Below are 22,684 nucleotides of genomic sequence, written 5' to 3'. Positions count from 1 at the left end.
AGGTAACAAATACTGTACTGTATACTTGAGAGTTGCTAAGAGAATAGCTCTTAAAAGCTCTCATCATGAGGAAAAAGTAGCTATGCATGGTGATGGATGTTAACCAGACATATTGTGGTAATAGTTTTGCAATATATACATATATCAAATCATTATGTTGTACACCTGAAACTAATACAGGGTCAGTTACATCTCAAAAAATTGTCATTCTTCTAACTATTAGCGCATTAAAAATAAATATATTTGTAAATATCCATGAATATTTTGGGAGTGTAGTCCAAATAGAGAAGATCATTACAGGAATACGCAGCTAGTTTTTTCAAAATTAAATGCTAGACTTGTTTTTACTAATTTATATTTATCCTAGTCTATATGATAAATAATGTATTTAATAAATTAATATCAATTAATTTAGGAAATTAGCTTAGTAACATCTAACATTGCCTTAGCAGCTATTGATCAAGTCTACTTTTGGTGTGAAAGTAGACCATTTTTGAACACTAGGTTTTGAGTCTTATAAAGTAACAATACTCAATATTAAATTTCAGGTACCACAAGTGTTTTGCATAACACAGTTAGATGTACTTGTTTCACTAGAGTGTAAAGATGTTTTGTTTCTTGATGTACTTTACTTTTCCCAGAATATGATTTAGTCAACATAATTGTTTATATGGAAGTAGGGGTATATTTTGCAAAGCATGTAAAAGACTGAAAACTCGATTTCATATGGCAAACAGTTTTGATTTCATTTTTAGAATGCTATATTCTGCTTTCTTTTTTAGTCTTCCTTATAAAGAGTTTTTTGGCGGTGTAAGTGGACTGACAGTGGAACAGTTCAGAAAGATCAATGGTTTTCCTAATGCTTTCTGGGGATGGGGAGGAGAAGACGATGACCTCTGGAATAGGTATGTTGAGGTACAAATTGCTTAATAATGGAATTTCTATAAATTTCCTTTCTTTAAGTAAACTATACTTTTCTATTCCAGGAAAGGATTCTTTGGGGTGGAAAATTTTTGAGGTTCCTAAATCCTGCGTTGTGTTTCTCCCTTTTTTATTGAGAGTAGTACCCTTTTGAAATTACTGACAGCGTGTACATTAGAGCATTCTTTTGCATTTTAAATTGAACTCACATAATCTATTTTTATGTTAGATTTTATTTCTTAATGTATTTTCATTTCTGTATGTTGTGTTGTAGGGTTCACTATGCTGGATATAATGTAACAAGACCAGAGGGGGACCTGGGAAAATACAAGTCTATTCCTCATCACCATCGAGGTGAAGTCCAGTTCTTAGGACGGTAAGTTTAATATCATCTTTAGATATCAAGGTTTCAAAATTATTTAATTATGAAAGATTTTTTAAAAATGTATTGCACTCCCCACAAAAAACTTCTGAAGGGGATTTTCTGTCGATATCATTTTTGTTTATAAAAGTAGAGCATTTTGTGCTTGTTTTGAAGAGATATACATATACATATACCTACATACACACACACATATATGTATTCATGTAATATTAAAGAGCCCAGTTAATTATTTATGTAAAAATGTTTCCTTAACATAAAGCGTAATGCATTTTATTTCTTAAGGATACCTAATGTGTAAGAGTGCAAAATAACTTATTTTCAGGTAGCATTTTAAGACTAGTAAAACTGTTAATTTAGAATAATGGTCTAGAAAGATTTTTAATTATGTGTAAGAACCAAAAATTGTAAAGAGCTTTAAGTGCTTTAATGATAAGAATGACCTTGAGCGTATTCCTCATCAATTTTTCTTTTCAAACATGTTTCTGTTACTTTTAATTTTTTTCTCTAATACTATAGGTATAAATTACTAAGATACTCAAAAGAGCGCCAGTACATCGATGGGTTGAACAATTTAGTATATACGCCAAAAATACTGGTTGATAGGTTGTATACAAATATATCTGTAAACCTCATGCCAGAGTTAGCTCCAATTGAAGACTATTAAAAGAAGTAGCTCTCATGGCAAGATAGACCACAATGCTGGATCGGGAACTTGGAGTGCACTCTTAATGGAGGTCAGTGAATGGATGTGTCACAGTGCCCTGGGTGGTGAGAAGAAGAGCCTGTGTTCTCAGTGTTTACTTGTGGGATTGTATACAGTCACCCTTCTTCCACCCACCCATCCTCTATCCTGAGACACACCCCATGGCGAGCACTGCAGAGACCAGATGCTGTTGCTTAAGTCTGGCAGTCAAGAGAGCTCCCTACAAAGAGAAAATTTTTATACTAAAATCTATAGTTTAATTCAAGAGAATGCTTTATTTCCATTTAAACATATTTTGTACATATGTGATATAAATTAATGTGTTCAAATTGTTGAGAAACAAGATGTGTTGGCAGTTTTGCATGTAATGGGTTATGCCTTTATGGGACTTTTATAAACATTTTTTTATTTGCATGGAATAAAACAATGTAAATTTATGTCACTAAACAAAGGTTAACCTTGTGTGAAATGAAGGAACTGTCAATAATTGACAGCCAACTAATACAGTACACTGTTATACTAGTTTTGAGCTTTATACCGTCAGCTTTTTGTGTGGACGAAGTCACAGCTTCCTTAGGGTTTTAAAGGGTAAGAAGAAGGGACTTAGCTTTTCTTCCTGCAGAGGATTACCTCTTTTTTTCCCCTTGCTTGTAATCTCATCGGATTTTGCTAAATCACAACCATATTGTTTGTGTATATTGCATGAGTATTACCAAGAAAATCTTAAAAGTTATGATGTGACATGATATAAAGGACCTCTTTATGTTAAACGTCTCTCATGTACCTCTGGTGTAAGTGTCAGGGATTTTGTGCCTCAGAAAATGTTCCCAAGGTTGCGTGTGGTTGTACACTGTATTTTTTTGAATTCATAGTGAGCAGCGCTTTTATTATTTCTAGTTCAGAAGAGCCAAAAAAAAATCTTCATTTAAAAAAAGCAAAACAGTTTTGTAAAAGATTGAGTTATGGAAAACCCAGTAGTACTTAAAATATACAAATGAATTATACTATTAGGTAAGAAATTAAATGTTCTATTTTTATGAAGATAAATGCTTAGTAGATAGAAACAAATTTTAAGTTTGATTATTAGACTCATAGGATTTCAAGTTTGGAAGGGATCCTTTTTAATGTTGGCCAGTTTCATTCAAACTACATGTATTTTTTTCACTTTTAAGATATCACATCTCTGGTGTTAATTTCCTCACAAAAGCATAAATTAATAGAATTATATTAAAATACATTATCAGTTATTTAAATGCATTGGTGTTAATAAGACAGTTCTCTAAAAACAGGTTTCTCTACCTGACATCACGTATATTACTTACTCTTAAATTTGGATGGCATTTTCATAGCAAAACCAAACAGTATCTTTACTTTGAAAATTATCAACTATGGTTAACCAAAGATTCTTTAAAATATCTTAAGATATTTTCACAAATTTAAAACAAAAAATTAAATATCTATAAAGTGAATCTTCAACAACATGAGGAACAATAGAAATGGATTATTCATCTAACACAGAAATATGGTTATTTATCTCTCAGGTTGTAAATTTAATTTTGAAGTTGGCATTTTCTATGGCAAATATTAGTAACACAAATGACCACAAACCAAATCATAAAATAACTGAAATTCTTACACTTTGAGAAAACTGGTAGCTCTCGGTTATGATACCAAGCAGAATTTTTCTGCATTTATTTCTTAGAAATATTTCCAAAATATTTGTTTTTCATTTCTTTGCTGATAACTCAGAATAATGAAAAATCAAACTTTCTGAAAAGCAAGGTATTTGTTCTTAAATTGTGTATCTATTCACTTTCTGTCATAGCCAATGTAATTTTTTAATTTGATGAAATGAAAGAAAGTAGGTTGGGAAAGTTAACATTTGTTGATCACTAACAAGATACTAGGGGCATAGGAGCATAATTAACCCAATAATACTTAAATATTTTAGTCATGGGGAAAATTAGGGCTGTTTCTGAGTCTTATTAGGAAAACATTTTTCTCTTTAATATGGAGCTGCCCACATTTTGGTATCTTCTCGTTTTGATACACATTTTTATAGTTTCAAGAGAACTCCGTTCTACTAGTATTTGTCTTATTTTCTTGGATTAAGTCTAGTAGTAATTTTTGTTTTAGGAGTGGGCCATGAATATTCTGCTATTTTCCATTTTGAATACGGTGTGTCATCCTTTGAAAGCCATCTCAGTAGTTTGCTTTTTGTCTTTTGTTTGTTTTTATTTTCTTTTTAAGTGCAGACCTCAAATTGATTGTTGCCTATAAATAGTAACTTATATGTTTGCATATAAGTGACATAGCTTTGCCCAGTTATCTTCATTGTATAAAAATAACTGTATTCCACAAAAATTAACAAATAGATTGCAAATGCAAACTATCTTTATAGTTTGGTTGATTTATTAGTGAACATGTATTGATTACCTACTCTATCAGTTGCAATGCTAGGTATGTCTACAGAAAAAATATTTCATTTCTAAACAAATCAAATCAACCAAGTTGAAACCTTTCTAAAATTATGAAAACATCCTCTGATAACTTATGTGTTGTATTTCTTAGTCTCAAAGTCAAGAAACTTATATATGTGGACATAGTTATGAGCTTCTTATGGCCCTACTGGGAAACTTATATAGTGCCTTTCAACTAGAGAAAGTAGTAATGATTAATGGGCCTGTTTGTAGAAAAGAAAAGGAAAAAGTGTACACATTTGCTGTAACATTATATCTCATTCACAGTGGAGATGGTCATTTAAGTCTTTGCCAAAACTGGGGTTTAATGAATATTTTTTTAAGTCTAATTATAAATTTCTGTTTGTATTTTGTGAAAAGGTGTTCAGCAAGAAAACCTTATTTGCAATATTATGTAAATACAAAAGTATGTATTAAAGCTTGCTTATTCTCCTTTCCCAGCCAAGATGTTGATACCCATTTTAAAACAAAATGGGAAAATATCCAATACAATATTCTTCTTCTTTTGGAAGCTCTGTACACGTGAAAGCAGACTTTGTGTCATTTTATTTGGCCTTTGCTTATCTCTGTTGTATTTCGTTGTGTACTTTTCAGACAAATACTGGTACTCTAGATTTATTATCTTTTATTTGCAAATATGCCAGTGAGAGAACTAAAATGGTCATAGTGTTTATCAGAAAAAGGAAGTGTACTTAAGATTATTTTATTTATTAAAATCTGAAAGGCTTCTATATAAATGCACTGAAATAAATGCTAGTAATTTCTTGTACTCTCATTTTTTTTCTTTTTTTTTTTGCTTCTCATGGAAATGTTTGTACTTTTTTATCATTGTCTTTTATGAAATATAATGTTCTAAAGACCTGGTGTGATGATGTAATTATTTTCTCTCGGGAACTTTTTTTGGATTATCTGGGGTTTTGTTGTGTGTGTGTTCCTGAATTCCAGGTGAATTGCTGGTGAATACCTTGGTTGCACTAGGATTACACCATGAGTATGAGGTGATCACATGTGCCTTTGCAACAGTGTCTGTTAAATACATTTAGAGATCACCTCATAGCTTGGACCTCAGAGGAGACACCGTGACACTTAAATGTTTTCATCAATGCAGTTAGTAATCTACTGTATCAAAATGAATATTTAAGAAGTCATTTTTAGCATAACTTTCTTCTCCCTGCACAACTTCAGTAAACTAAGCTGGTGTGTTGTGGGCAATTCCCTTCTTGTTTTTCAGGTATTAGGAGTCTGAATATCTTTAAGGCAAACAGTCAAATCTCAAAAATACCTCAAGACTAGATTTGCGTTTGGGACTAGATGGTGAGATTATGACTTTTATCAACTTTAATTATTTGTGTGATGAATTCTCAGTATTATTAATCTGTATGCGTAGTATGAGCTACCAGAATATTGTCCACTATATATCACAAATAAAGCCAATCATTAAGTCATAATCATGTAGTCATGCAAAGCCATAAAATGGAGTTCTCTTAGTCTGCCCCAGGTTCCTACCTATGGTATTAATGTATCTTCTGATGAATCATGCCAACTTAATTTAATGGTTTTATAATTTTTTTGTTGTCTTTATTTTTTTCTTTCAGTTTTATTGAGATATAATTGACATACAGCACTGTCTGAGTTTAAGGTGTACAGCATAATGATATGATTAAACACCCATCATTTCATAAAGATGCAAAAGAAAAAAAAAGTTTTTCCTTGTATGGATTTAAGGCTGTGGAGATATCCTGGACCAAAATTGTTTTACTTAGAAAAGGCGTTTATTAAGGAGTACTCTACTGCTATTGATTTAAGTGACTTCAGAAAAGATAGTGCTATATCACTCAAAATTATACTACAATTAAAAGAAAAATATATGGGTTAAAAAATAAAACTTGTATTTTTCTCAACACATTCCTACAACATATTTTGGTGGGCCTGAATTCCATTGCTAATTTAATCTTCCCAACTCCATTAGTTGAAGTCTGTGCTCTGGAGGATCTCCAAGAAGCATCAGACATTACCTACCCTCAAGGAGTTTACTGTCCTCTGTGTGTAAAACTGAGAGTGAAACACCCGAAAACCCACATCCTATCAAATGAGGTGCTCCTTTGTGCCCTCTGCAAACTCAGTTTTATATTTCACTCATGCAATATTAAAGAACCAACAGAGCATCTTGAAGGAGCAGATTTTCTCCACGTGCAGAATATTTCTTAGCTGGAAACACTACACTTCAGAAGGGTGGTTGAGATCAGTGCTTTTCTGCAACAGACCTTGAGTATTTGCAGTTAATTCTCAGTAGAACTGTGTGGAAGGTGGTAGTTATAAGCAAAGATTCTGGAGTCAGACTGATCTGAGTTTGAATTCACAGATTCCCTATTATTGGCTGTGAAATTACAGCAAAATTTTAAACTGTGGTCCTCAATTTCTTGGTCTCTCAATGGAGGACGATAGGAACTACCTGAGGATTGTTCAGATGATTAAAGCAGCTAATTCTAATAGAGCACTTAGCACAGTGCTGGACTCTTGAGCAGAAGCTTGGCTTATATTAAGTCAGTTTTCAGCTTTAGAGTGACAAGTTTTTCTTTCATGCCAATTGTCTTGTGTCATATTTTAAGAATGATACCACAAAATAAATGTTGTCACAAGGCACAGATACTGTGATGAAAGAGTTTGAGAGCATATCCGAAAACACCTGCTTGATTTATCAAGGAGAAGGTGTTAATTTACCTCTGGGACATCATTTCCATCTGAGGTGGAATATTTTAAAGCATATTTAGTTAATTTCCAAGGATTCAACTTCTTTTACACAGTCCTTCCTCCCCTTCTTCCATTCCTTCACCTGCTCTTCTCCTTTCTTCTTCTACCACCACCATTGTTAGAATCAGGAAACATCATGGTGGCTGTTAGTTTCCCTGGAGTCTTAGCGAAATCCCATGAGTGCTTTCGTTCAGGCAGAACAGGGTCACTATGGGTAACCAGATTTGCCCCACATTATTCCATTATCCCTTGACCTTGTATAAATGTCATTTTGTATAGGATAATTATGCAGTCTTTCAGCCTGTCTAGCAGCTTCTGGCAGGCTGGTCTCTAGTCTCTCTAACCCCAATATTTTAGGGCATTTATTAAGCACCTGCTGTGTCTCAGGCACTGGGCTGTTCTGGTGGCATGAGAGTGACTTAAGACCCGATTCCTTCCCCCAAGGAGGCTACAGCCAAGTAAGGGAGATGCTCGCCAAGGGCTTCTCATGGAAGCCAATCTCACCTCTTTTCCTCTATCTTATAACCTACTTGGAAACCCAACAGAAAAAGGGGCAAAAGTCTCAGGCCACGTAAACGAGGGGAGTTCCCAGAGTTCCACCCACAGGCTCAACACCACGGAGGAGATGGGGGTGGGGAGTGGGTGGGGCGATAGGGTTTGGCCACCACTGCTCCTCAGTGGGAGTGGGAAAGGCCCTGGCTATTCTTAGGGTGCCCTTCTGGAGAATAGACAGTATGGTTGAACGGTGCCTGCTGGTCTGCACCCTTCTAGGTTCTCAGGATGTGGAGAGCAGGCATTTCTTGAGGGGCTTTTTCTCTTTGGGTCAGTTATGGACATTTCTGGTTGCTGACCTCTCTAGCACCCAGGCTGGGATATCAAAGAGGCAAGAAAAGAACTCCCGGGACTCATGGCTGGGTTGTTCCTCGAGTCTCTGTGTCCTTGGGCAGTTGGTCTGCCTTACCCCACCTTTCGGAATCTTCTGGTAGGCTTCTGGTATTTGCATCTGCACAGAGGAAGTCCAGACAGGAAGGGTCTTGACTCCTGTCAAGGCCCCAACTTCCATGCAGGGCTCCGACCCCCCTGCAGTGTCGGCCCCAGGCAGGACCCCCATCCCATGCTGCTACTCTGTGGGGAGGCCTAGAATAGCAGAGCTTCTCTGCCTTTCAAGACAATGAGGCAAAATCCACTCAGTAGGCTTTAGTTGTAGTTTTGAGTAAAGGAACCCTTTTTTCTTTTGGCCCTGGGCCTAGGCAGTGGCAACTTTATAAGAGTCTCACGCTATACCAACTGAGCTAGCCAGGCCCCCAATGGGACATTTTGAATCGACTGATTTTATGGTAGACATTCTCGGTGACTGAGTTCTTGAAATCAATCCAGGCATGCAGATCCTGAAACTGAATATTTGAACGAGGTTACTTCCGGGAGCTGGTAGTCTTAGTGCTTCCCAGCAAACTGGTCCATTCCATGGTGCCATTTCTCACACGTCTATATGAGAGGGAAAAACCCTGGTAAAACCCCAGGGACTTGAAGGGCTCAGATGAGAACTATTTGCCTACCTGGATCCACCCTTTCCATTCATCCCTTTGGCAAATATTCACTGAGCACTGACTATGTGCTAGGGACTGTCCTCCACATACTTGGAAATATATTCCAGGGTATTTTCCAAATCACTCTCCTGAGGAAGGCTGTCGAGTCATGTCCACTAAGCTCAGCGTGAGTCCTCACTTGGGCAGCTGCCAGGGCTTGTTCCAGCCCCAGTGTTCTCTCCCAAGCCCACCGTTGCATTCCTGCCCTATACGCAGTTTCCCAACCTTCAGCCTCCCGGGGAGTGACATTAGTGGCAGCGGCAGTGGGTGGGTGACTGCTGAGCCCCTGGGGAAGCTCCACATCTCAGTGTTTGTTTCAGCAGCTGCAGGTAACCCCTCTCTCCTTGCTGGCTGACAGTGATTCCGGAACAGACCTTCAGCATTTGCACTGAGTGCCAAAGATGAATTACCATCTGCCGTGGCTTTAAATTAACTGGGGCAGTCCTAACCCACAGAGAATGGGAAGCTAGGAAAATGGAATTGATTCTGAGCTTATTTCCATTTTGAAAGGCAGGAAAAAGTCGTGGGGCTGAAGCAGGGACAGGAGTGTTGTGTTCTCTGAAATGAGAAGTAAAAGGAAGGAATGGTCATAAGACTGAGGGTTTGGGTGAGAAAAGTTCTTAGAAGTGTCACCTTCGTGAACAAAATACAGGTTAAGGCATAAACACCCTAAATTTCCTTGTTTGGCAGGTGCTATCCAAATGTTTCAGGAGGTATTTTAATATTAGTGAGTTTTGTTCTCTGCCTGTATGGGTACACACAATGCTGACTTCCAAGGTATGAGATTGAAAACTGGCTTGATGACTTCAAGCTCACTGTGGCTAAAATTGAACTCACCCATCGCTGACTACAAATCTGCCCTCTGCCCATATTCCCGAGCTCAGTGACTGGGTGGTCCGTTCAGTCTGCTGGCCAGGACCGATTGATGCCTAAAACTTCATGGACTCCTCTAATTCTCTCCCCATTCGCAGCAAAGCTATCACCACTATTTTCTGATTTTTTGTTCTCAACAGCTCTATAGACATTGAGGAAGAGGGTGGGAAAGCAGCTGCTGGCATTCGGGAACTGGCCTCAAGTTTATCACAGGCTAGTTTGGGCCATCGTCGCTCTGTCGGATACAACAGTCTCACAGAACATCAAACAATGTCGGTCTAAGACCATGACAAAGCAAGAAAAAAAAGGAATCGCTGAAACCCACAAAATCCCAAACCTCCCTTTTCACTGAAAGGAGTAACTATTTCTGCTTTACCAGTCACAGCTTTGTGTCTGCTCTGGTCTGCCTTCCCTACAGATGAACTGTTGAGATCTCAGTCATAGAATTGTCCCCACTTTCTGATGGCGTCCAGTCTAGAGAGTAGAGTCCCACTTTCTTAGACTCTACCCCAGGCCACCCAAGCAAAGCCCAAACCCTGTGATAGGGTCTGTCTAATACTGTCTTAGTGAGAGTGTTGTGTGTTCTCTCTTGCCGGGACGAGTAGTAAGTCCAACTGGTTCAGCTACACACGTGTTCCTGGTGGATTTGGACTGGAGAGTACTGACACACTGTCTTCTCTCCATTTGTTGAATCTTGTTTTCATCACCGGCCTATAAAGCTACAACAACAACGTCATGGCTGTGTTTCCAGGTTCCAGGGTTCTTCCTCTCTGTCTCCTCTTTCTTGCTGCTATGAGATATTTCCTTCCCACCCACACCAGCACAATACATGAGACTTTCTGTTGATCAAAAACGGGACATAGAATATGACATATTGACAACATCAACTCCTAACTATAACGCACTCAGATGAACACTGATATCACTTCTGTGGTATTCTTACCAAAAACAATAATTTCAGTCCAATCCTGAAAAAATGCCAGGTGAGTCCAGACTGAGGGTGGTTCTCCAAAATAACGGATATCAGTACTGTTCAAAAGTGTCAATGTCATGAAAGACAAGTGTTATGAGTTAAATTGTGTCCCCCTCAAAATATATGTTTAAGTCCTAACCTCCAGTACCTCAGAATGTGATTTTATTTTGAAATGGGGTCATGGGAGATGTAATTGGTTAAAATGAGGTCACACTTGTCACAAAAAGACAAATACTGTTTGATTCTACTTATATGAGGATCTAAAGTAGTCAAACTCGTAGACACAGAAGACAGAATGGTAGTCCCCAGGGGCCATGTGGAGGGGGCAAAGGGGAGTTGTTGTTTAATGGGTATAGAGTTTCAGATTTGCAAGATGAAAAAGTTCTGGAGATCTGTTTCACAATAATGTGAAAATACTTAGCACTACAAACTGAACACTTAAAAATGGTTAAGATGATAAATTTTATGTGTTTTTTTACCACAATAAAATGTATATTTAAAAAATAAAAGAGATTATAATCCAGTAAGAAGGCAGCCATAGGAAGGCAGAGACACATGGTTCTCTCTCTCAGTTCTGGAGGGTAGAAGCCCCAAATCAAGGTGACATCAGGGCCATCAGCCTCCACTCCAGCCTCATTTCCCACCACTCCCAGCCCTACTGTGACAGAGATGGTTGTTGACCAACACAGATTAGTGCTTTTTTCCAGACTGTAGAGTTGTTCTGGGAAATGACTCTCAGCTGGGGACCATATTGCTCAGTGCATCTGAATGGGACCGTGTAACTAGTTCTGGCCTGTGAAATGTCAGGGAGAATCATGTGTGACACTTCAGTGCAGAGGTAGCTAATACCATAATTTCTTCTTCCAGCCTGCTGACTAGGTGTCCCTTGAAGCCACAAAATAAATCAAACTGGGGCCCTGAGTCACCATGTGGAGGAAAGCCACCTCCATGTGGAGGGTCACCAGAACATGAACTTCTGCACTGGACTTCACACTCATGAGAAATAAACTTTGTGTTCAGGCACAGAGATTTGGGGTTGTTTGTTACAGTAGCACAACCTAGTGCACCTCAATACCCACTACGATCCAATATTCTAATCCCCCATCTGTTCTCTCAATTTATCAAGCTCTTTCCCTTGGCCTGCTCTTGCAATCGCTGCTCTCCTTACTTAGAATACGTCCTCCTTTTCTACCCGATAAATGGCTAAGAGTCAAATTTCAAACAAGTGCAACTTATTCCGAGTCCCTCTCTGACTTCTCCAGGCTGTTTGCTATCCCTCTTTCCCACCCTCCTGCCAAGGTATGGTGCCTTGGGCCATAGCCCTTGTCAAATCACGTTGACATAGTTATCTTCTTAAAAGAATGTGAGCGCTTTTTACGCAGGCACTGGATCTTATTTAGGTTCAAAGCATCTAAAGGAATGCTTGGCGTACAGCAATCTCTCAGTACATGAATTTCGGGTTAGTCCAAGTGAGTTGGGGGTGCGAGGGTTCTCTGATCACATCCCCAAGTCAGCTGCCTGTGGGCTCTGGTCATTTTGAACCAGATTAGAGGGCTTGAGTCACTGTAAGTCTGTCCCGGTGGAGCTGGGCTACTCTTGAAATCAGCGAAGCACTTAAAGGAAATGCACATAATAAAGAAGAGGACCCTTAGAATTTGCCTTTTTCTATTCATCAAAGGTGAGAGGAAAAGAAAGCTCTCTCATTTTCAGAATGTGTGTTTTTAATAGCTGCGAACGAGGTCGAATATGTGCTTAGCTTGGAAAACATTGGAAATTTGGATTTCCCCCAGAGTTCAGCCGGAGATGTTCTTTGAGTTCCTTTGCATTTCTGTCAAATTTGGTTCCTTTTTTTAATTCGAGAGGACAACAGGGGAATAAAAAAAAGCAAGATCAAATGGTGAGATGGGAAGTGCTTTAATAGGAATGTTTTATTGTCTCTGCCCGAGTTTCTAACATAGCCTATAAAGTGAGAGCCCTGCTTTAATAAAAATGGAATGCTGTTGGTTACACGAAGTCCTGTCCCTCATCCTGCAGGTCCACCGAAGCAGGTGCCCCTCACTCCTTGGGGCCGCTGATGAGGGCCGTGGTGGAGTAGGTGCAGGGGCTGAGCAGGGCCATGATGGTATAGTGGCGGTGGCCAGACTCGTTGGCTGTGAACACCACCTAGGAGGGCACACGGACCGGATTGCTTTTCAGCAGAGCCTCCAAATGTGAGTCACAGACAGAGGGACCACTCCAAGTCCAAAGACATTAGTTTTACTTTCTTATTTTGTTTTCTGGAGCAGTGTGAGCAAAAGGCAAAACTCCAAATATGCTGGCCAGCTAAGCCGCTGGAGCCTTGTGCAGCCCTTTCCACCAGATTCTTTACTCCCGCCTGTATAATCAGGTCTCTCTCTTTTTTTGTCAGATTCACACTAAAAATCAGGGTGGCCCTAACCTGACCGAGGGAAATCACAGAGCTCCTAATTGCTCACGTAATTAGTTGATCTTTAACGCTGACCGACATGTCTGGATTCTATTTCCACGGCAGCCATCTGTTTAACACGACTTAAGGAATTATTACAGACAAGGAGATTGGGCCCATGGATAACTTTGAGGTTCCCACTACCTCATAGGCAGAGGAGTAGAGTGTGAAACAAGGGTTACAAATGTGGCTTTATTTTTATTATTATTATTTTTTCTAGCGTGACTTCTCACAGGAAGAAAGCTGAGGCACACCTGGAGGCTAAACCCAGCCTGGGCCCTGGTGGTAAATATTACTGCTCTTCCCCTTACTGGCCCCGTGACCTCGGCAAGTTGTTTAACTTCCCTGGGCCTTACTTTCTTCACCTGTAAAGTAAGGATAATAATAGGAATGGCTCCAATGGGTTGTTTACAAAGATCACGTAGGTTAAATATAGAAAACAGTGGTAGTATATGCTTGAAAACTGTTATCTATTGTGTTGCTATTATTATTATGAATTTACTGTCTCTGTATGCATTGTCCGAAATCACTTATCCAAACCTCTGGAAGCCAGATGTGTTTTGGAATGAAAAAATTGTCAGATTTTAGAGAATTAAAATGATGCACTTATTTTTTGCTGTGTGACACCCTAAGTGGGGTCTGGAGGGTTGCCTAATAATCCAACATATTAATATTTCTTCAGCAGACAAACAATAGGATTCAGTGGAAGGAATGAAATCTCTAAAGAGCATCTTGTAAGTTCAGGTCATGTTACTAAATGAGTTATCATCAAAGAGAGAAAAAGTTTGCTTTTCAGAGTTTTGTGGATTTTTGATTGTAGAAATGGGAAAGGGAAGCTGTGCTAGTACAGTACGTTCCTTCCGACTTTTCCAAGGGGTGCAAAGTGCAAACGGTGCATTTTCTGGGATTGAAAACAAACAAAAAATTGAAAACAACACAAGCATCCATCCACTCACCTCTGCCTATTCATGGAAAGGGGAAAAGCCAAGTGACTTCCAGTAGGATTTGGTGTCTAATTCTACTTGTATATTCCTTCTACAAGTTTTTCATCTGTTGTGAGCCCATGGAGCTCCCCAAATTCACTGGTTTTCCTAGAAGGTGCAAAAGTCCACGTTAAGTTAGGCATTGAGAGAATAAATGCCATTTTGAGGTGACACCACACACACATGCACACACACAAGTGCAGTTTGTGTATGTGATTATATATATATGTGTGTATATATATATATATATATTTTTTTTTTTTTCTCAACTAGGTCAGGACAGGGAAAATTCTAGTAACTGTAAAATTAACTGACAGGAAATTTGTCAGGAATATTTCAAAAAGCTCATTGTAGATTTTTTCTCTTATGAGGTTTCACTTCAAAAAAGTCATTACGCATAAATACACTACCTTGTGTCATAAATACGCTACCATGTGTAAAATAGATAGCTGGTGGGAACCTGCTGTATAGCACAGGGAGCTCAGCTCGGTGCTCTGTGGTGACCTAGATGGCTGGGATGGGGGGTGGGAGGGAGGTCCAAGAGGGAGGCGATATATGTATACGTATAGCTGATTCACTTCATTGTACAGCAGAAACTAACACAACATTGTAAACCAATTTTGCTCCAATAAAAAAAAAGAAAAAAAAAACCACACTGACGTTTTCTAGAGAGGTACACTTTTAACGTGGGATCCTTCATTGCATTCATTATCATCTATTTACACTCCTGTAAACTGATGCTCCCAGAGTAACCAAACTTTAAAGCATTAATATAAACACGATACCTCTTTTAATTGCAATAGACACATTCTTAAGTCATTCAGTCCAACAGGACCCATTACTAATAAACAAAAAACACATTTTTGGCCGCTTCCCCATACAGTACAAAGTAAGGAGGAGAGTAAACGGCTTCCCCAGCAAGGGGCCTTGTCCCCTCAGTGTTTTGAGGGGGAAATTGTAGATGAAAACCTGGTTCCAGGCCAATGGCAGGAGATAGAGGAACATCTAGAAACTCAGGGAAGTGTTTGAACTGGGCTAACTTGGGGCTTGTGGGTGAGGCGTGGGAAGGTCAAAGAAGCTCTAACCATCATGGTGGGGGAGGAGGGACAGCCCAGGCCACTCAGGAAGGCAGTTACTGAAGCTGTGACCTCCCTGGGGCCCACCTGGCACCCAGGTAGCCTGCAGCAGAGCCAGCCTGACTGACGGGTCCATAGTCCCCGGGAACCACCAAGGGCAGATTGAGCTGACAGCTGCTAATTTGGAGGACTTAAATGATGTGCAGTTTCAGGAAAATTTGTTTTTATTAACTTGTTGGATAATTTGATGTGACGGGATTTTGTTCATACGTAGAAAACTGAGAGTAGTTCTTGCTGTCAGTTGAAAAGACTGTTTGACGTTTTATTGCAATGGGTTTCCTTTCCCGAAAGCTAAAAATCTTTTCAACGTACTTCTGTGTCTACATGTTCCAATTTAGGTTTTAGCAGACTAATTGCCAGACAGTTAACATTAAAAAAAAAAAAAGTCATTACGATTCAGGGTTGGTGTTTGGGCGAAGGTTCGTAACTACCCCTGGAAGTGGCCATAAGCTTCTCTGACTGGGGTTCCCTTGGGGAACCTGGGGGCCTCACTTCTCTCCCCTGTTGTGTGAGGGTATCTTCCAGAGGCGGTATCATTTGTACACATGATGGGAACCCCAAAATACAAGGAGAAACCCATATCTGACTTTTTCATTGTTTATATGATTAAGCTCCTTGGTAACTCTTTGCCGTCAACAAATACTAGGTAACTCCTTTTTGTTTTTAAACTAGGCAATTTCTGTTTCCATGTAAGTACCTGCTCAATGGCTGGTGTTAGAAATCACTCTCCATTAGATAGCAAAAACTAAGACAGGTAAAAATGGAAGTTGTCTTTATTGACTCTTTCTTCCTTGCCAGGAAGAAAATATTGGATTTCCCTTTTTTGTCTTATCATCAGAAAAAAAATTCCCACAAACATCTGAATGTTGTTTTTTTTTTTTCTTTTTATTTATTTATTTATTTATTTTCATCTGAATGTTTTTGGCATCCGTCCTGTCTCATGCTTAGAATATTCTCTTAACTTGGCATTTCCACAGTGTTCTTGGCATTTTATAGAAACATAAGTGAACTAACAAATAAAAACTGAGTGGAAACCACACTAAAGAAAATGACCTTCCCAATGATGGATGAAGAATCATCATGTGTAAAAAAAAAAAAGAAAAAATTCTATTTCAAGAATCATCATGTGATTCTTGGGATTCATTGAAAACCCACAGAAACTCTCTTCTCAGGGGACAGAAACACTTAGCAGTATCGCTTGGTACTGAATGTTTCTTCGTTGTTCATTCTTTTCGTTGGTTGGTTTAGATTTTACTAATGTGCATTTTCTTTGAAACTCTTGCTAGTGGAGGTGGAAGAACTCTGTGAAAGTTATAGAGCGTCTGGTGAAGATGAGAAGTCATTTGGGCTCCCAGCGGTGGGGCATGGTGACGCTGATCTGTGGCTGTGCTTGCTGTCATGTGTCTTTCTCTTCTGTGTCTTTTCTTATGGAGCTCGATAGCCCCAGCCTCACAGAGTAGATGCTCCACCAGGGTTTGCTAGACAACAGCTCTGGACTCTGGATGATCCAGATACACTACAGACAGTCACCTCCTCCATGCAGCCCCTCGATTCCATTCCTTTCATTAATAAATCAACACAAATTCTACATCTTTCCTAACATTCAAAGACAAGGAGTGTTATGCAAGGGCATCAAGGCATCTGGAATTCCTGAAATTATATACACGTTTTTGTATGTGTGTATATGTGTATTTTTCTGGGCATGGAGTTCATAGTTTTCATCACCCTTTTCATGTGGTTCATGACCCCAAAATGTGGTGAAGTGTAGGGGGGAGTAGGAAGCTGCCCGGAATGCTGTTCAGGATCCTGGTCACTTGCAGCTGAACAAGGCAAGAGGGCATCCTTCTCAGAATCCACCTTCCCTCTGCCCACATTTTCAGTTTACTTGGTGGACCTTTAGTGAATGATGTTGTTAGGGACCCTTTGACCGAAACCGCCCGCCTTGGCCAGGTACGACAATAACTGCTTGCATGAGTTGTCTCACAACAGGAGGTCCTGATAAGGAACACGGCACTGCCTCAGAAAACTAATCGGGAGAACCCGAGAGGGGCCAAAAGGAGGGAGGAGCCCATAGGTCCTGCCGACCTCCCAGAAACCCTCGAGCTAGAATCCATCTTGGCAGAGAGATGTGCCTGCCACCAGGAAGGATCCTGAGTCAGGCCAAATATGGGCACAAGCAAGATGATTGGCCAGAGACAGCCGGAAACTAGCCCCATCACCATAAGCCCTGAGACTGCGAGCCACGTGGCAGAGCAGTCCTCCTGGGTTCCCTTACCCTGCTGCTCTCCACCCGGGCGCCCGTTCCCAGTAAAGTCTCTGCTTTGTCAGCACGTGCGTCTCCTCGGACAATTCATTTCCGAGTGTTAGATGAGAGCCCACTCTCGGGCCCTGGAAGGGGCCCCCCTTCTGGTAACAATGTGAGCCCCTCTCTCTAACAAGTGGCGGGGGAACGGGAAGGTATAACCAAGTCCTCCATCTGGGTTCTCCGGGCAGCTCACCCCGAGGCAAACGGCTCCCAGGTCTCGTCAGCAGCCTTTTTGAACACTTGCACGCCCACGTTCACAGCAGGAATGCCCTGGACCACATCTAGGACTTTGACCATCAGAGGACACTTGGATTCACCAGAGCCCTGGGCAGAGAGAAAACAAGTGACAAGTCAACAAAGTTGGTCAGAGTGACAGGATGCGTCCTTTGTGACCTTCGATTTGGAGGAGGCAGAAAGGACACGCGAATCCCATTTCCAGCTACGGAAGTGTTGATGGTTAATGAGCTTCCCTCACTCAGTGTAGCAAAGACGTGATTGTCTCCAAAGAAGGAATGGTTTCTGCCTCTGGACATGCTGTGCTCCAGCGGGGGGCGTGTATAATGAACTTGAAGGGAGCAAATAGGCCCTCTGAGAACAGTTGCTTCAGTAAGCCTTGTCATCTGAGTGGAATTACTGCAAAGATGTACTGTGCCATGGGACTAAATAGTTTTTCCTGAGAGCATTTTACTCAGTTGTTGCTGTAGTGATTCCCTCTTACTAGTCGCTGTAAAATAATGTCAGATGATTTCATGACCCTTTTTAGAGTTTTAGTTAATTCTCCTAGGGGATTTAAGAATTTTTTTTCTTTTTCTTTTTGGCTGTACTGCATAGCTTGGGGGATCTTAGTTCCCCAACCAGGGGTCAACCCGGGGCCCGCAGCAGTGAAAGGGCTGGGGCCTAACCACTGGGCCACCAGGGAATTCTCAGGATTTAAGAGTTAGATATCTGACTAGAACATTGTCTGCCAAGCCTTTCAGAGGTTAATCACTACATACTTTTTGATTAGCTAAAGGGAAATCAACTTTACCAAATGTCAAGCTTCTGAAAACTCAATAGTAACAGCTTCTGGAATATCGGATCTTTATTTCTACCATTTATCTGAGGAAATTGAGGCACCACTGCAAAGCCATAAAGGAGAGCGCCCAGGATCCAAGCCCCAGTTCAGTGAGCTCTGCAGAATTTCATTGTTTTTGAAGTTTGAATCAATGATGTTTAAAAATAGATGCTGGGTGCCCTGGCCCTACTAACAAAAGCTGGTTGGCAAAGCAGGAAGGAGTCCCTTCTACTTCGTCCACAGGAGACACATGAAAGGATTTCAAAGAGTCGAACACTCACCACAGGGCTAGCCTCAGACACAAATACCAGTCCAGCGAGGCAAGGGAGGAACAGACGGGAAGAAGCCATTCTGCCGAGGACTGGTGGGTCTCTGAGAAGGGCTGCTCCCAGCTTCGGGCTTTTATACTCACTTCTCCCCAGCCAGCCTCCTGAGCCCTGCCAACCTGACTCCAAACCTGCTGATTCTGACTGCTGACTTAGTCAACAAAGGGAGAATAAGTAACCCACACAAATATGAAACTTGCCTAGACAGATTAGAGCGTCAGAACATTAGCTCTATGAAATATTCTTAACAGGTCATTTGACCAGCTAGATCACCAAAACAAAACAATCAAAACAAACAAAAATACCCTTCTCCATGCATGGCTGGATGCAGCAACATTCCTGGAGATTTTATTCCTCCCTACCTATTATTTCTATGCATGTTTTCCATTTTCTATACATTTTATCATTCATTTTAAATGATCGATGCAAACTGTAATAACTTATTTCACATGGAATGACATTTGGCTACACAGGCTTAAATATAGTGCACCAGAAAGCATCGTTGCACTCGAGCTATATCCATGAGTCAACGAGGAGAAACCTTTGGCAGTGCTTACATTTGAAAAACCTATGTTTCAGCCAAACTAAGTCATTTGGAAGCTTAACTTAGGAATTTCTCCATGATTTTTGTGTTCTTCTGAGACAAGGTTCTCGACCCAAGGAATAATGACACATTTCAAACTGGCATCCACGAGCCTGAAATACAAAGAACCAGATATTTTTTATGGCCTCTCCTGCACTGAATGTGCAGAAACAAGGCTACCCAGCTGGCTTTTGTCAGAATCAAAGTTTCCGGAAGGAAGTAGAAATGGCTGTGAGAATTAGAAGCCATGGTTGACAAAAGGTTCTCTTTCTCCTGACCAGTTTACAAGTACAGCAATTATAATCATTTGATGATTCATTGATCAAGTACCAGCTCTTGGGTGTATGTGTGTGCACACAAGTGCATGTGGCTTTGTTATGGGTTAAGACAGGTTTTGTCCTGATAAAGACGTATATGTAGAAGATGCAAAGAAGATAGACAAAAATTTTGGACAATCACGTGTCAAGGATGAGTCCAGTTTGGAGCACAGAGAGTTGGGGGAGCATTCCTTTAGGTGACAGCTTGGAAGAAACTGGACAAGAGGTGGTGAAGGATAAGGGCTTTCAGGGAGTAGTGTAAGGGACAGGAAGACATTCCAGGAATACGGAAATGTGCAGGGGAGGAAACTGACCACAGAAAAACAACAAAGGAGCAAATCCAGTTCAGAGCATAGCTAGGAATGGTATCTCATAGCCTTAGAGTCTGACTCTGAAGTAGCACTGGAAAGAGTTTTGAATTTGAAGTTTGATGACCTGAGTCCTAATTCTCTTGCCCGGTTTGCAGGGTGACCTTCTGTGAATTATGTAATATCTCAGATACCCAGCTCATGCATTTGTAAAACAGAAATACGTACTTTTCTACTTCAAAGAACTATTCTAATAACTTTTTACATTAGATAATACAAAAGCGCTTGATAACCTGTAAGCCACTATTCTGGTATAAAGTATAATTATAATTTAGTTCAACATCTCTGCTAAGGAGAAAATCCTTTCTTTTATATCTTTCATATATTGTCATCTACTATTCTCTGGACTATTTCCCAATGCTCAGAGCTTGGGTGGAGAGTCTGTTTTCTGACTGTGAATTCTAAACATTCGAACGTGCTCTCATGTCCCAAGTCAATCTTCTATCTATGCATCTTTGCGCTACTTTCTGTTAAAACCAAGAAATGTGTCCCATAGACATCATGACCTGGCAACCCTGGGCTGCCACCAGCCCATAGACATGTTATGTTTGGCCTGAGGAATCTGTCTTTAAAATTTTTTTGAAATAGTTGTTAAAATTAAAAATTGAGACATATTGCATGAAAATGTGGATTTCTGGCTTCTCTTGAGAAAGCAGAAAAGGATGTAGCATTAGGCCTATTCTCACATGTGACGGTAATCTTCAGGCTGTCATTCTCAGACATCACAACAACCAGGCCTCTCCTTCGACTCTGAGGCTAGGTAGCATCTCTAGTGGCACTCTCACACTTGAGCTCTTTTCTCTCCTTATACATGTCTCGTTTCTCTCATCTATGTTCCTGCCTGGCCTCCTGGAAATTTGAGTTTGAAATTGCTGGTCTCCTGACAGCCATTTGAGTGATGAGTGACAGCTTATTTCCTATTTGCCAAATAGACATTCCAACTTCTTTGAATGATTCCTTTTCAGACACGTTTCCCAGAATCCTTATCACCCAGAACTTCCTCCTCTGATACACTCCCATCGGTGGTCAGTGCTTCTTTTCAAATGTGATGCTGTGAACTGGATACGTGCTCCAGGTAGAATCAGGCCAGTACACGGGACTTTGAGACAGTAACCTTCTTTGGAAGATGCTCTACTGCAAATGATGCATCCTGAACGCATGTGTAACTGTAATAGCTGCGACCACATTCCCCGCAACATAACACTACCCGTCATGACCTCTTGGTCGCGATGATCAAAAATCACCATATATTATCCATCATCTCTGCTTTTTTCATTTATGAATCTTATTTTCAACTTTATTGAGGTATAATTGACAAACGAAATTTTAAGATATTTAAAGTGTACATAGTGGTGATTTGATATATGTATACATTGTGAAAGGATTCCCACCATCTAGTTAATGAACACACCCATCACTTCACATATTTATCTTTTTTTTTTTTAGTGAGAACATTTAAGTTCTACTCTCTTAGCAGACTTCAATTATATAAGACAGTGTTATCAACTATAGTCACCATGTTTTACGTTAGGTCTTCAGACCTTATCTATCTTACAGCTGTGAGTTTGTACTCTTTTACCAAACTCTCCTATTTCTTCCACCCCTCAGCCCCTGGCAACCACTTTTTATTCTCTGTTTCTATGAGTTTAACTTTTTTAGATTCTACATATGAGTGAGGTCATACAATATTTGTCTTTCTCTGTCTGGCTTATCTCACTTAACACCATGCCCTCGAGGTCCATCCATGTTGTTGTAAATGGCAGGATTCCCTTCTTTCTCATGGCTGAATAATATTCCATTGTGTACATACATACCACAGATTCTTTATCCATTCACCCCTAGACAGAGACTGAGGCTGTTTCCATATCTAGGCTGTTGTGAATAATGCTGAACACGGGAGTGCAGGTATCTCTTGGAGAGCCATTTCTCATGTCCTTTGGATATATAGCCAGAAGTGGGATTGCTGGATTGTATGCTAGGTCTATTTTACATTTTTTGAGGAAACTCCATACTGTTTCCATAGTTGCTGTACCAATTTACATTCCATCCGCAGTGCGACAGTGCACAAAGATTCCCTTTTCTTTACATCCTTGCAAACATTTATTATCTCTTTTCTTCTTTATGATAGCCATTCTAACAGGTGTGAGGTGATATCCTCCTGCGGTTACCATTTATGAATTTTCACCTAAATACAGGAACTTATATTTATGCCTGATCTATCTCCTCATGTTAGTTACACCCCCACTCCATCCATTTACACCCCCTAATAGTAGATTCCGTTATTCACTGCAGTAGCACACCCTCCAAGCCTCATGCCCTTGGCCACTTTGACTTGCTTGTCTTCTGAACTATCATTGACCTGGAAATCATTAGCAGAATTTGAACTTGAACAAGATAAGGAAGTAGAGGGAAAGTGAGAGTACAGGGAGCATCCCGAATCTGATTGTGGGATCATCAATAACTTACAGAGATAGAG

The 22,684-nt window shown here is 40.1% G+C and overlaps 2 protein-coding genes and 1 long non-coding RNA gene across 7 annotated transcripts in view; 2 read left to right on the top strand and 1 right to left on the bottom strand.

The window, feature by feature from the left end:
* B4GALT6 (beta-1,4-galactosyltransferase 6) overlaps positions 1–5,353 on the top strand; it is a 66,083-nt gene extending 60,730 nt beyond the window's left edge. For all 5 annotated transcript variants that reach the window (XM_019930443.3, XM_004313790.4, XM_033837649.2 and 2 more), the window contains 3 exons: positions 783–905; positions 1,196–1,297; positions 1,823–5,353. In XM_019930443.3, the coding sequence (XP_019786002.1) occupies positions 783–905; positions 1,196–1,297; positions 1,823–1,970 (373 nt within the window). In that variant the 3' untranslated portion in view covers positions 1,971–5,353. The remainder of the gene's footprint in view (positions 1–782; positions 906–1,195; positions 1,298–1,822) is intronic.
* Positions 5,354–12,727: 7,374 nt separating this feature from the next.
* Positions 12,728–18,975, bottom strand: TTR (transthyretin). The gene is given in 5 exon segments (XM_033836943.2): positions 12,728–12,835; positions 14,093–14,157; positions 14,160–14,227; positions 17,754–17,884; positions 18,896–18,975. Coding segments are annotated over 5 exon segments (441 nt in total). The 5' UTR covers positions 18,965–18,975.
* The window catches only part of LOC141276196 (uncharacterized), a 35,976-nt gene continuing 26,038 nt past the window's right edge, over positions 12,747–22,684 (top strand). The window contains exons 1-2 of the long non-coding RNA XR_012325366.1: positions 12,747–12,882; positions 13,357–13,421. This is a non-coding gene — a long non-coding RNA (uncharacterized lncRNA). The remainder of the gene's footprint in view (positions 12,883–13,356; positions 13,422–22,684) is intronic.

Source organism: Tursiops truncatus, chromosome 13, assembly GCF_011762595.2.
Source record: "Tursiops truncatus isolate mTurTru1 chromosome 13, mTurTru1.mat.Y, whole genome shotgun sequence".
In the NCBI taxonomy this organism is placed as follows: Eukaryota; Metazoa; Chordata; class Mammalia; order Artiodactyla; family Delphinidae; genus Tursiops; species Tursiops truncatus.
This window is presented reverse-complemented; position numbering and strand designations above follow the sequence as displayed.